The sequence below is a fragment of the Rhincodon typus genome, chromosome 12, assembly GCF_021869965.1.
Source record: "Rhincodon typus isolate 14 chromosome 12, sRhiTyp1.1, whole genome shotgun sequence".
Lineage (NCBI taxonomy): Eukaryota > Metazoa > Chordata > Chondrichthyes > Orectolobiformes > Rhincodontidae > Rhincodon > Rhincodon typus.
The window spans coordinates 34106509-34120982 of NC_063343.1; the positions used below are offsets into that span (position 1 = coordinate 34106509).

The following is a 14474-nucleotide window of genomic DNA, read 5'->3' on the forward strand; positions in this document are numbered from 1 at the left end:
TCCTAAAGGAAATGGATATGATGCAGTTTTTTTTGGAGCGGGGAGTCATGAAAGAACTAAATATGTCCAAATGTATTAAATAAATAATTACTGTATTTCACTTCATGTATTTGGTTACATGCATTTGTTGTATTGCATTTTGTAACTAATTGTCTTTTCAATAACAGCAGTGGCATTTTTGTGTATACAGATTTGCCAAGATGAGTAAGCAGAATTTTAGAAGCAAAGTTAAGCCCTATTTCCCTCTCTGAATCTAATCATCTCAGGACAAATCAAACCTCCAAATTGAGGACATGCCTCTGTAACATGTATAATAATCAAACAAATTCAAATAGCATATATTTAAATTTCTCAATGTTTCATCTTGTTTAGTCATCATTATTCTTTAGACATCTGTTGACAGAAATGATAATTAACAAAACAATAATTTACAAAGTTGCAGCTTATTTAATGTTATTTTAGCTCCCAAAATGGTGAAGCACTCTGGAATATAGGTCACATATTAGTCCATAATAACGCAAGAAACTTTTCAGATGTTGTTTTATTTAAAAAAATTGTTAGAACTATTTACTAATAAAGAAGATGAATGGAATGAGTTGTCTAAGTTGTATTGTGAGATTCAGTCCATGTTTCTCCATAGTTTATTCCTATCTGCAGCATTGGCCTCTGTCAATTTCTTTATACCAACTGAAATAGAGTACCAAAAGGGTTAATAAATAACAATAACAAGAAACAGTTTACAGTAATGACATAGCCATCATGACTATCGATAAGTCAATAATAAGAAGCAGAAAACATCACTCAACATATATACTATCTTGGATCTCCAAACATTTCCAGCAGCTGGTCTTCTAATTATGATAAAATAATATTTTTAAAAGATAGTGTCTATTATATATTTAAAATGGTGAGTGACCACAAGATTCCAAAGGTGCTGCACTTGTAAGGACCCCATGAATGTAACAATATGTGACGTACACTAATGAAACAACACATAACATTACAGAGACAACAGTTAAGTGCACATTTCCTACCCACTCTCACTCTTCAATTGCTCACTTTCCTGATGTTTAAGGTAATGTTTCTCAAAGGGTTAATGTTAGAGACTGCATTAATCTCTGCATAATCTCATGACATCATACAGTCACAGCTAGGGGTAAGGCAGAATATCTTAGGATCTCGTGGAGTGCAGATGCATGTCTACAAGTCTCCTTAGTAGTCCATTCGTTGTCTAATGAACTCATGCAACTTGTAACTGATTGTCATCATGTTAAAGACAAAAGCCGTTTGTTCAGTCTTAGCAGTAGTTGATCCTGTCCAAATACAAATCAATTAGGCCCATATCATTAAAAAAAAGATGATTAGTGGCAGCAACTTTTGATCCACAAATGTGATATCTCCCTCTTTCTCTTCCTTTCCTTCATATCTATTTTTCCCATATGCCTTTTCCTTCTTCTTTTCCATTGTTCATTCCCTACACTTACTTTCATCCCTTTCCCCTTCCTTCTTCCTTCCTTCCTTACATTGTCCTGCTCTTCTTTCTGTATCTTTCAATCCCCTCCTCCTACTTGCATTTATCCTTCACTTCCCTCCTCTTCTCGTCTATTGTCTTCATTTCACTGTGCTTCCCTCTTTTTCCCTCATTTATCACTTCTCCTGTATTTCTCCCTTCTATCAATTCACGTTTTCCTTATCCTAGTTGATCCTCCTGTCCACCTCTCTTCTGATTCCTTCCATCTTTCCTCCTCCGTCTCTTATTCCTGCTCCTATCCGTTGTCTGTTTTCCTCACTTCTACCCCTCTCCCAGCCAGGAAATTATACTTGGTTGCCAGTTTAATGGTACTCTGTTAATTCGGTAAGAAATGATTTATTATCCTTTATCTTAAAAAAAAAATTGGTAAATAACACCAAAGAAATAATTTTCCTCCCTTATATTTTATATAATTAGATTTACTATCTCTCTTATGTTCCACCTAAACCCGGTTAAATGGAAAAGAATTCTGGAAGGATAGTGAAGTGACTTTTCTCACTATTGGGGACTCAGACTTGTTTCATGAGATAGATTAGCATTAAATTGTAATAATATGCTATTCCTATTTCAGAAGAAGAACAATTATGTGGGATGAGAGGGTGAATTGAAAAAAAGATTTGTCTTCACATGTTGGGTAGCTGAAAAAAACTGAATATTTTGCAAGGAAGAATTTATATACACCTTACAGTTCAGCTTACAATGATCAACAATGTATTTTAATGTTTAAAAAAAAACATACCTTTGTGTTATTTATTTGTTGGAAGTGTTTATCAGTCTCACCAGCTTCAATGGCATCATTCTGAAGAGATCCCTGCATTGATGGTTCTGGTCCTCCTGAAGTACAACAAAATTATAATCATTGCAGAATCCAATTACAACAGGAACAAAATATTCTGAATGATGTACTCTGCAATTACGTACCAGTTTCAGTACTTAGAGTTCGCATTGAAACCAGAGTAATGCTCTCTTTTTCTCCATTAGCCTGAGAGCTGAGGGAAAATGCAATTATACAGATTTTTAAAAATCAGTAATATCTGTATCAATTATAACTTTTCAATTTTTAACAAATTGTTCGATGTGATATTGAATTATCTAAATGTAACTTACCTTTCTGATGGTGCAGCATTCCTTGCCTTCCTTATATCTATAGAATTAAAAAAAATGTGAACCTATCAAAGAATGAATAGCAAGATATGAACAAAACACTGAAATGAATAGTTTCTTTTTTTCATCCTTTTACAGTAGCTGCTTATATATTTTTTCTGAAAAATGTAGTGAGTATAATAGCTGATAGTTTCTAGTCATTAAATAAGTCATATATTACGTTACAAAACATGGTTTGAAATTTATATACTAAAAATGTAAAGTTGTATTTTTTCATGACTCGAGTTTTAAAGACAATCTTATTGATAAAATACATGCTGCTATATTGGTTAGCTCTCGGTAAATTTTGGCAGTAAAGTATCGTAAATGGGTTGGCTACCTTGTGATGCATCCTGAAAATCACAACATTTAAATCGCAGACTGATGACACTGAAGAGGATCACCACAACTATTACAAGGATCAAGATCAGGATGATCACAGCTGAAAGCATATACAAAATATCTGTAAGGTGGAAATGCTAGATCTTATAAAGATAATTTCAATATGATATTTAAGAAGTTGATGCTAAATTATTAGACAAGTAATTAAGATTAACATAAACACAATTAAATCAATGGACTTCAAAAAGGTGTTTAAGACAATGTCACACAACTGACTTTTGAGGAATATTATAGACCATGAAATAAAGGAGACGGGAACAAATGGTTATACAGTTGGCTGATGGATAGGACACAGTGAATGGTTGATAGGTTTTTTTTCTGGCTGGAGGAAGATTAGAAGTTGAATTCTCCAGGGATTGGTTTTGGGACTCTTACTTTTCCCATTAGGCAGATCACCTAGACCTGGACAATTTCAAGGACAGGTACAATTTCAAAGTTCATAGATGATACAAACATGGGAGAATTGTAAACTTTGAGGAGGAACCCGAAAAGTAAATTGACAAGTTGGTGCGGTGAGAGGACAGGTGACAGATGAAGTTCAATGCAGGGAAGACTAAAGTGATACATTTTGGTACAACACACATGGAGAGACATTTAAAAGAAAGAGTATTATTCTAACGGTTGTGGAAATACCATGCATAAGTCCATGCATATGTCATTCAAAGTGGCAGGACTGGTTGAGAGAGCTGTTAATAAATATTACAGTATTTCAGGCTTCATTAATAGGGCCATAGAGTACAAGAGCAAGGATTTTTATGTTGAACCTATATAGGACACGACTTAATTGTGTACTATGTATTATGTACTGTTCTGGGTGTCACATGTTATTAAACGTATGACTGCTTTAGAGAGTGCAGATGAGGTTTACAAGAATGGTTCGAGGGATAAAAAACTTCAGTTATGAGGAAAGATTGGGAAAAAAATTGGGACTATTCTTCTTGGAGGGAAGAAAAGTGAGGGGAGATTTATTAGAAGATTTCAAAATAATGAGGAGTCTGGACATAGCAGGTAGAAAGAAACTGTTCCAACGTGTAAAAGGACTCCTAAAAAGGTGGAAGGGGCCCAGGTTCAAAACATTTTGCGGAAAAAGGAAATGAGAGGTCAGAAAGAACATTTTCACACAATAAGGAATTAGGATGGAATTCATTGCATGGAAGTTTGGGAGAGCAGATTCAATTGAGGCACTAGGAAGACATTAGATGATTATTTAAATAGAAGCATTGTGCAAGAGTATGGGGAAAAGGCAAGAGAAAGGGGTTAAGGCAAAACGATCAAAGAATTGACACATACACAATAGGCTGCAGCTATCACTGAGAGTTAAAAAAAACTTATGTGGAACTGCTAGGTGTAGGTCAGAAAAAAATAGCAGCTGGTCATGTTGATTCAATAGATTTCTTTGTTGACCTTTACCTAAGGGCTATTATTAATATCATGAGTGATAGTTGGCTGTGTTTCAGCAGGAGGTTCTTTGTTCACATCTGATTTAGTTGCTACAGAGGCAATTAACTGTCTTTGGACTGCAATCTGAATAGAAAGTTGGTTGTTTTTAACAGGAGACAAGACTAGAGGGCCTAATATCTTACCTAAAAAGAAAACTGGAGTGAAGTCCCAGAGAACTGAGGTTGGCCTTCCTATGAGTTCAACTTAGCAGTCATTTGCTTTTGTGACCCCTCCCAGGGCTGATACATCCAACTTATCGATCCTGCTTTCCCTAAGCAAAAATTGCACGTAGTGGCACACTATTTACTGAGGCAGCTTCAGTGAGTCAGGAAATTTCCTGACTTGAACTAACTACCTCAGTACTGATAACTTGGTCCTTTGTATCAGGAACAGAGCACAGCAAGATTTATTCCTAGATCTCTAACATATAAAAAAAAACCAAAATTGGGAATCATGGAGTCATAGAGTCATACAGCATGGAAACAGACCCTTCGGTCCAACTTGTCCATGCCGACCAGATATCCTAGATAAATCTAGTTCCATTTGCCAGCATTTGGTCCATTTCCCTCTAAACCCTTCCTATTCATATACCCAACCAGATGCCTTTTAAATGTTGTAATTGTACCGGCCTCCACCACTTCCTCTGCCAGCTCATTCCTCTCAACTTAAACCTGTGCCCTCTACTTTTTGACTCCCCCACCCTGCGGAAAAGACCTTGGCTATTCACCCTATCCATTCCCCTCATGATTTTAAAAACCTCTATCAGGTCACCCCTCAGCCTCCGACCCTCCAGGGAAAATAATCCCAGCCTATTCATCTCTCCCTACAGCTCAAGCCCTCCAACCCTTGCAACATTCTTGTAAATCTTTTCCGAACTCTTTCAAAATTCACAACATCCTTCCCATAGCAGCGAGACCAGAATTGCACACAGTATTCAAATGTATTCCAATTGGTTTTCTTTATAAGTATCTATTTCCATTTTGCTCACCTCCACGTTTTTGCTTTTACCCTACCTTTGGCGACTACCTGTGACAATTGAGCCACAAACATAAAAGATAGTGTTATGTTGGCCAAATGAATTGTGTATTCAACAGCATAAAATTACCAAAGGCTAGTACAGACAAAGGACTGGATCCATTTGCAGAAGTAGTTAAAGTTGGTTCTAACCAAGGTGCAGGATCTATCAAAAGGAACCAATATGATATAATCAGTAACATGTTGATTATTGAATGTGCAATTAAAATAAAAACCATAGAACTAAGATACTTTGATCTCAGCTGTACTTATCAAATTTTGGGCTGTTACTACAAATATACAATTGCTTTTAACTATTATGATTAGAAACATTTGTAGACTATTTTTATAGAATTGAAGATTTCACAGTCACAATTAAGTATGAAAACCTGTTTCTCAAATACTGTATTAAATCTGCATGATTGTATCTGACCACTAGGAATTCTGATAAAAAGACTGAAACTGGATAGACTGTGTGGCATTCACCATGCACCAGAAACAACTAATACGCATAGGCCTGTCAACACTGCAAAGTTCCCCTTACTAATATCAGGGGACTTATTCCAAAATTAAGAGAGGTATCAATTTTCATGGAATCATACCTTGCAGACAATGTCTCAGACAGCACTGTCACCATCTCAGCCTTAGGTGCATCTTTTTTCATTGACAGGACAGGCTCACCAGAGGTGGTAGCACAATACATACAGTGGGAGGTGTCCTGATAATCCTCCATTGTCAGCATGCTGGGCTTCCCATTGACTATAAACTGATTTGGATTAGCCATATAGACATTGTGATTGCAAAAGCAAATCAGAGGCTGGGAATTATGTGACAATTAAACTCCTGACTCCTGAAAGCCTATCTATCATCTACGAGGCACAAGTCAAGAGTGTGATGGAATAATCTCCAATTGCCTGGGTGCAACTGCACTGATGAAGCTTCACACCATCCAGGTCAAAGCTGTCTGCTTGGCACTTTCAACATTCAGTCTGTCTATCACTGATGCACAGTGGCAGCAGACCATCCTGGCCTTGAGCTATATTGCCATTCCTTCGCTGTTGTTGTGTCAAAATCTTGGACTCCTTCTCCATCATGACATGACTTGCTTGATGAAGTTGCCCACATGCTCTCCTCCTCCTATTAAACATCAATGCCATTGCAGCATTCTGGTTTAACTTAGGTGTTTCCTAGATCTGGGACAGGGGTATTTCTCATATACATTCTTACTCTTGACAATGCTTATTGGTAGTCACTTCAGATACACATCTGGCTGACAAAAGATTTTGCAGAATATTTATTTTCTTTGTTTACAGAATGATGGTAGATGTTTATTAAGTAAATAGACATGTTTGAAGTATATTTTCATGAAGTGTTTGTTAAACTTAGTGCCTGAAACTAAAAGGATGTTGCTGCAACCACCCCTGAGGTGAGTCAGTGATTTATACTGGAAAAACCATGAAGCTTGCCTATTCACTGCAGTTGAGACATTTCAGTAAGGATGAAAGGTTCCATCATTTCCACTGGCCATTTCTAAACATATTTCATCATCTGCCGTGGTGGAATTTGAATCCTGATCCCCAGCGCAATGGCTTGCATTTACCAGTTTGCAGATTACCAATATGCCACTTGCCTAATACAGAGTTGATTTAACACAGAGTGAATTCAGTGAGAGTCTTTACCTGTTAATTCAGCCTTGTTGGTTGACATCATAGTGAACACATTCTGTCTAGTAGATGCCACAGAGATAAGTGTTGACTGAGTAACAGTTGTTGTGTTATCTGTAAGGAAAATCAAGTAAATACAAGTGCAATACAATTAGTAATTGTAAATACAAACAAATAAGAGTAGAGACAGAGGATTTGAACAAGGATTAAAAATTTGAGCCTAATTTTGTAGTTGAGAAATGTAACATCAATTTATTGGGAATCAGGGACCAATAAGGGTTGGAAATATTCTATCTTCAAGTATTCAGTTCTAATTTGTACCAATGTTGTTCACACATTTTCTGCAATAATTTCTGCTGCATGCCTCAAAATTTCATCCTTAAACCTTCCCTGTTATACAGAATACTACCTTTCAAACTCATGTCTTCATGTTTGGCTTGCTGTAATAAGAACCTGGAACCATTTTAATGAATTTTCTGTCCCTATTTATCACAATGTCTTTTTGATGAGAATATCACTTAATAAAAATATGCTCAAATACACACATTTGCAAATTATGTTGATTGCTTTGTTAGTGACACTTTTCCTTTAATTCAATAATGATATCTACTCAGAGCTGTGAATTTCAACCATCGATCACTATGTGAATGAATAAACCAATTCTTGACCTTCATGACTTTGAGCACAAAACTCAGGATGCTTCATGAGGTAGTGAGATCCAAATTGCAGAATTTACTTATTCATCTTTTCTTCTGGTCTTACCATCAAGACAGTGCACCTCAAAGTGTGAATCAGCTTGATGGGCATGTTGTTTTCATTCTGAACAAAAGTAAAAAGTCCTGAGAATTAATTAATATCACTACTGCCTTGTTTCAAGGAGAGTTTCAGAATGTCTTTGAAAAGTTTTCTTTGTCCTCCCCTGGAATATTGATCATTTGAGAGTTGAGAAAACAGGACCTGATGGAATTTTGGCTGTGTAGACATAGTGTCCAGGCCTCTGAAGTTGAAAGAAGTTCACCTCAATACTTGTGGAGCTGGCTTCAAGGTGGACATTAATGTTTGTTTTATGTTCCTTATATTGAACCTGGAAGATACAGCAGAACTTTGCTGATGAGCTGTCTGTGATACACTTATGCATCACTGATACACAGACAAAACTGGACACCACAGTAGTACTGAAATGACAACTGCTCTGTAAACTAGGACTTTTGTTGGGTTTTTGTTGTTGCAGTTTGAAGAAAGTTAAACTGGAACATCTGATCAGTGTTGGATCTTCTCATTGCTGACCACCTGTTGAGAAAATGGTAAGTGCTCAACATATTCCAGAGTGTCTCCTTCAGCATGTATGGGAGGTAAAATATTAGGCTGACTATATGAGGGTTGATAAAAGAATTTTGTTTTCGAAATATTCAGGGACAGGCTGGGTTCCGTGTGCAGCATTGAAGAGAGTGAGAGTGACTTTCAAGTCTTGCGTAGAATGCAAAATACCGCAATCATCTGTATACTGTCGATTACAAATATTTGTCGTGGAGTACATTCTCTAGAAAAGATCAAAGACCAAAAGAGAAGTACAGCACAGGAACAGGCCCTTCAGCCCTCCAGGCCTGTACCAATCACCATGCCCTAACTCAACTAAAAAACAAACCTTCTGCCCTTATTTGGTCCATAACCCTCTATTCCCTCCCTATCCGTGTAAGCATCCACGTATCTCTTAAATATCGCCAATATACCTGCTTCCACCACCTCTTCTGGCAGTACATTCCAGGCTTCTACCACTCTCTGTGAAAAACTTCCATCAAAAGTCTCCCTTAAACTTTCCCCCTCTCACCTTGAACCTGTGCTCCCTGTAATTGAAACTTCAACCCTGGGAAAAAGCCTCTAACTATTCACCCCATCTATGCCTCTCATAATTTTGTAGACCTCTATCAGTTCTCCTCTCAGCCGCCATTTTTCCAGTGAAAACAATCCTAGTCTTTTTAACCTTTCCTCATAGCCAATGCCCTTGAGACAGGGCAACGTCCTGATGCACCTTCTCTGCACTGTCTCCAAAACTTCCATGTCCTTCTGGTAATGTGGCAACCAAAACTGCACACAATACTCCAAATGTGGCCTAACAAGGGTTTCATATAGCTGCAACATGGTTTGCCAAATCTTGTACCCGACGCCTGGCCAATGAAGGCAAGCATTCTATTTGTCTTGTTAATCACCTTGGCCAATGTGTTGCCACTTTTGGCGAACTGTGGACTTGCATACCCAGATCCATCTGTATGTTAATGCTCCTAAGGGTTCTGCCATTTACAGTATTACTCATACCTAAATTCCTCCAAAATGCATCTCTATGACTGAGTAAATCCTACCAGAGACACATTGTCACTTTAGACATTTCATAAGAAGCTGCAACATTTCTCTTTTGGCAGACAAAGTCAAGGCAAATGTCAGGATGAACACTAGGAAGTCTTCATTCATCAAGTTAGTCAAAACATTTTGTTTCAGCAAATCACGCAGCCCTGTGGGTCATGCTCCAAAAATTTGGATGGCTAAGACACTTCATTATAATCCTTCAGTCGCTTCATGATAAAATGAATGAGACTATCTTGAGTGGGAGATCTGCCTTCACCATTTTATTGGGCTCAAGCATTGCTGCATAAAAGACCCCTTACAATACGCCCAGTAGTGGCTATTCACCTCATCAAGCATCAACTGTTCTCTTGTGTCAGTGTTAAGAACATTCAGATGGAGAAATCTTTAATCTCTGTCAACCCCACATCAAACCTAAAATGACCACTATAGATGGATTGTTTACATTACATTGAGGTACCAACATTTTAAGGTAATGACAGGTTTTACCTGCTGTTTCATTCTTCTCAGGGGTTATTGTTTCAAATGTTGCGTTTTTGCTTCCTGTAGATGGTACAATTGTAGAAGTGTCTGTCACTGAAGAAATACTTGACACTATAAAATGAAAAGTATTTCTGATTATGATAAAAATACTCACAACAGTTCAAAGCAATTGTTACAACACTGTGTTAGAAGCCTAAAACACTACGGCATTTTTAATCCTTAATTCCAAAATGTGCTTTTTTTTAGGATAGACGAATACAACAGGCACCTGTTGTAACAAAATACCTGTCAATTCAGTGGCTGGCTGCTAAACAAAAAATATTGTGGAATCTATGGTATTTAACACATAAAGGTGTCAAAGAAAGTTCAGAGACAACATAGGGAAAGCAACTTGAGATAATGATAGTAATGATTACCACTCCACCACCTTCCACCCCTTGGCAGAGACCCACCTCTTGCAAATACTTTTTGTGGTTTCCTCTTCCAGGAATATACAAAAAAGGGGCTATGGAGGTACAGGGAGTCAATGGCCGAGTGTATCACTGGACTCTTAATTTGGAGCCCCAAGTAATGCTATGGGGACCTGAGTTCAAATCCCATCATGGCAGATAGTGGAGTGTGAATTCAGTTAAAAAAAAAATCTGGCATTAAGAGTCTAATGATGCCCACAAACCCATTTCTAACTTTTGGAAAAAACCCATCTGGTTCACTCATGCCCTTGAGGGAAGGAAACTGCCATCCTTACCTGGTCTGTCCTACATGTAACTCCAGATCCACAACAAAGTGATTGACTCTTAACTACCCTGTGGGAAATTAGGGATGGGTAATAAATGCTGGCCTAGCCAGTGATGACCTCATCCTGTGAATTAATTTAAGAAAGGCTTAAAAGAGAATTTGGCCACTAGTGTGTGGTTTTATTAAGCTGCTGTGAACTACTGTGTGCCTAATATGCTATGGAAATCCCAGTCTGAGACCAGCTTGTAAGCATCCCTGCACCACAGGTAAAGAAATGAAGTATCTGCCTCTCTTCGAATGCTGGCAGCAGTTATTAAGAAAAGGTATCAGGAGAAAGGAACTTCAATCAGCACATAAAGCCTAGGACCTCACAAATCGACTGTTCAACTGCCAAAGTCAACTTTACTGGTGTAATCTAATATTCCTGTAATGTTGAACAATTCAGATAGAACTGAATTACCCGGTTTTAACATTTTGTTTAGATTCACCTCCTATTTCTAATCTGTGTGCAAATGGGCTGAATCTTGCCAAAATTGTCATTTTCATTGCATTCAATGGAGGAGCAAGTTTTCTCATTCAATTGTCCCTAAACCGCTTCATCAACTACATTCCATGAATCTATGCACCCCAGCCATCTGATGTTATCTTGAATTTCCTGCTCATCGTAGGCGAAAGTATTCATTGCTGCCAGGATATCCTGAGATCCCTAGTACCAGGACCATATTTAAAAGGCCATTGCACAACATACCAAATGTTGGTACTGCAGAGCTGCTCTGTGCAATTGGCAACATTCACCCCAGACATGATAGACCAAGGGAAATTGTCACACTGTAAATCCTGCATGTTCCCTGTGCTGTTAACTCACTCACTTGGGACAGCTTTATCCAACCTGCACCAGCACTAAAAGCTGTGTCACCTACTTCTATCTCAACCTATTTTTTTGTCTCATTCCTGCTCAGCCCCAAACAGGAAAAGACCCCAGCTTGTTGGATTTGAAGAGCTTGTCTCATGGCAAACTTTCAGTCTCTGTTCATTGTTGTAAAAACTCATTTGGTTCACTCATATCCTCAGGGAAGAAAATCTGCCATCCTTACATGGCCCACATGTGACTCCCATCACAGACAATGTAGTTGACTCTTAATTGGCCTCTGAAATGGCTGAGAAGCTATTTAGTTCAAGGGCAATAAAGGGATGGACAATAAATGCATGGTAGCCAGTGATGTCCACATCCCATAAACAAGTTGTAAATAAGTAAAAATAATGAGAATGATAATCCCAGTAATAGCCTCTCCCTGCTCACTAGCAAGAATCTTATCTCGAAGTCTGAGATTTAGTTTGAAAATATGACTTTTCAGTGTCAATGTTGAGAAAGGCCTCACTGGACATCTCTCCCAATTTTTCAGACATAACCCATTTCATTCATGCTCTGGAAAAATTCTGCCCTGTGTGGGTTGTGTTAGCATTTCTTCTTAAATCTAGTAAAGATTAAACTCACTCCTTTTGGTAATTCAAAAAAGATTTGTTAAATTGGCTCCTATTTAAAGTTTAGTCTGGGAGAAGGAATCCAGAAGTGAAGGAATCCTTTCCAAATTAACCTTGTTGTAACCAACAGAAGGGATAAGTGACTGAATGAAAGGAACCAGTTCACCCTCCTTACCTTGGGAACTTAACTGTATGTGGTATCTGACCTGGAACTATAACGGATGAGCAACTTTGCAGGCATCTGGTTGCAACGTACTTATTAGCAAATAATAAAATAATAGGATCTTCTGTTTCAATTTATATTTATGAGACAAAGATGCCTACACTGTATGTTGAGAAATGGAAATTATTTCAATTTATATGCATTCTTTTTATCAAGTTGTACCATACATTATGATTAGAGGGGTCATTGTATGATCCAAAAGAACTGCAGATGCTGTGAATCAGGAACAAAAACAGAAGTTGCTGGAAAAGCTCAGCAGTTCTGGCAGCATCTGTGAAGAAAATATCAGTGTTAACGTTTTGGGTCCAGTGACCCATTCTAAGGAAGGGTCACCGGACCTGAAACATTAACTCTGATTTTTTCTTCACGGATGCTGCCAGAACTGCTGAGCTTTTCCAGCAACTTCTGTTTTTGTTGTCATTGTATGATCCTATTTTTCCAGCAGGGCATATGCTTTCAGAGAGAGGCAGTCAGTGACAGGCCTGAAACTTATATTTGAATTTCTGACTTGTGCTCTTTGCTAACAATAGCTCTCGACTGGGGAGCTGCAAAATTATTGCTTTGTTGCAAGAGAAGTTCCTTGTCATTTGTCTTGACAAAATCCTTCAAGTTCTGTCAAATCTTTCATTGTTTACACCAGCCATCCTCTGCCTAAGGTATTAAAAATCTTTACTTCCAAACAACTGTTATTTAATCTTGAATCAGAGATAGTAGGAACTGCAGATGCTGGAGAATCCGAGACAACAAGGTGCAGGGCTGGATGAACACAGCAGGCCAAGCAGCATCATAGGAGCAGAGAGGCTGACGTTTCGGGCCTAGACCCTTCATCAGAAAAGGGGGAGGGGAAGGGGGTTTTGAAATAAATAGGGAGAGAGTGGGAGGCGGATAGAAGAGGGATAGAGGAGAGGATAGGTGGAGAAGAAACAAACAGGTCGAAGAGGCGGGGATGGGGCCAGGAAAGGTGAGTGTAGGTAGGGAGTTAGGAAGGGGATAGGTCAGTCCAGGGAGGACGGACAGGTCAAGGGGGCGGGATGAGGTTGGTCGGTAGGAGATGGAGGTGCGGCTTGGGGTGGGAGGAGGGGATAGGTGGGAGGAAGAACAGGTTAGGGAGGCAGGGACGAGTTGGACTGGTTTTGGGATGCGGTGGGGGGAGGGGAGATTTTGAAACTTGTGAAATCCTCCGACACTTCCGCCATCTGCAATCCGACCCCACCACCAAAGACATCTTTCCCTCCCCACCTTTATCTGCTTTCCGGAGGGACAACTCTCTCCGTGACTCCCTTGTCCGCTCCACACTCCCCTCCAGCTCCACCACACCCGGCACTTTTCCCTGCAACCGCAGGAAGTGCTACACCTGCCCCCATACCTCCTCCCTCACCCCCATCCCAGGCCCCAAGAAGACTTTCCACATCAAGCAGATGTTCACCTGCACATCTGCCAATGTGGTATACTGCATCCGCTGTACCCGGTGTGGCTTCCTCTACATCGGGGAAACCAAGCGGAGACTCGGGGACCGCTTTGCAGAACACCTACGCTCGGTTCGCAACAAACAACTGCACCTCCCAGTCGCGAGCCATTTCAACTCCCCCTCCCATTCCTCAGACGACATGTCCATCCTGGGCCTCCTGCAGTGCCACAACGATGCCACCCGAAGGTTGCAGGAACAGCAACTCATATTCCGCTTGGGAACCCTGCAGCCCAATGGTATCAATGTGGATTTCACAAGTTTCAAAATCTCCCCTCCCCCCACCGCATCCCAAAACCAGTCCAACTCGTCCCTGCCTCCCTAACCTGTTCTTCCTCCCACCTATCCCCTCCTCCCACCCCAAGCCGCACCTCCATCTCCTACCGACCAACCTCATCCCGCCCCCTTGACCTGTCCGTCCTCCCTGGACTGACCTATCCCCTTCCTAACTCCCTACCTACACTCACCTTTCCTGGCCCCATCCCCGCCTCTTCGACCTGTTTGTTTCTTCTCCACCTATCCTCTCCTCTATCC

General features: G+C 39.5%; 1 protein-coding gene across 2 annotated transcripts in view; it reads right to left on the reverse strand.

Moving 5' to 3' along the window:
* Positions 1–427: 427 nt before the first annotated feature.
* Positions 428–14474, reverse strand: part of ecscr (endothelial cell surface expressed chemotaxis and apoptosis regulator) — a 29242-nt gene continuing 15195 nt past the window's right edge. Inside the window, exons 4-11 of one of the 2 annotated variants that reach the window (XM_020529879.2) lie at positions 10042–10146; positions 7210–7308; positions 5622–5696; positions 3015–3116; positions 2639–2675; positions 2453–2520; positions 2271–2365; positions 428–687 (exon numbers count right to left, since the gene is read on the reverse strand). In XM_020529879.2, coding sequence (XP_020385468.2) covers positions 679–687; positions 2271–2365; positions 2453–2520; positions 2639–2675; positions 3015–3116; positions 5622–5696; positions 7210–7308; positions 10042–10146 — 590 coding nt within the window. In that variant the 3' untranslated portion in view covers positions 428–678. The remainder of the gene's footprint in view (positions 688–2270; positions 2366–2452; positions 2521–2638; positions 2676–3014; positions 3117–5621; positions 5697–7209; positions 7309–10041; positions 10147–14474) is intronic. The other variant, XM_048603729.1, reaches the window with a different exon arrangement.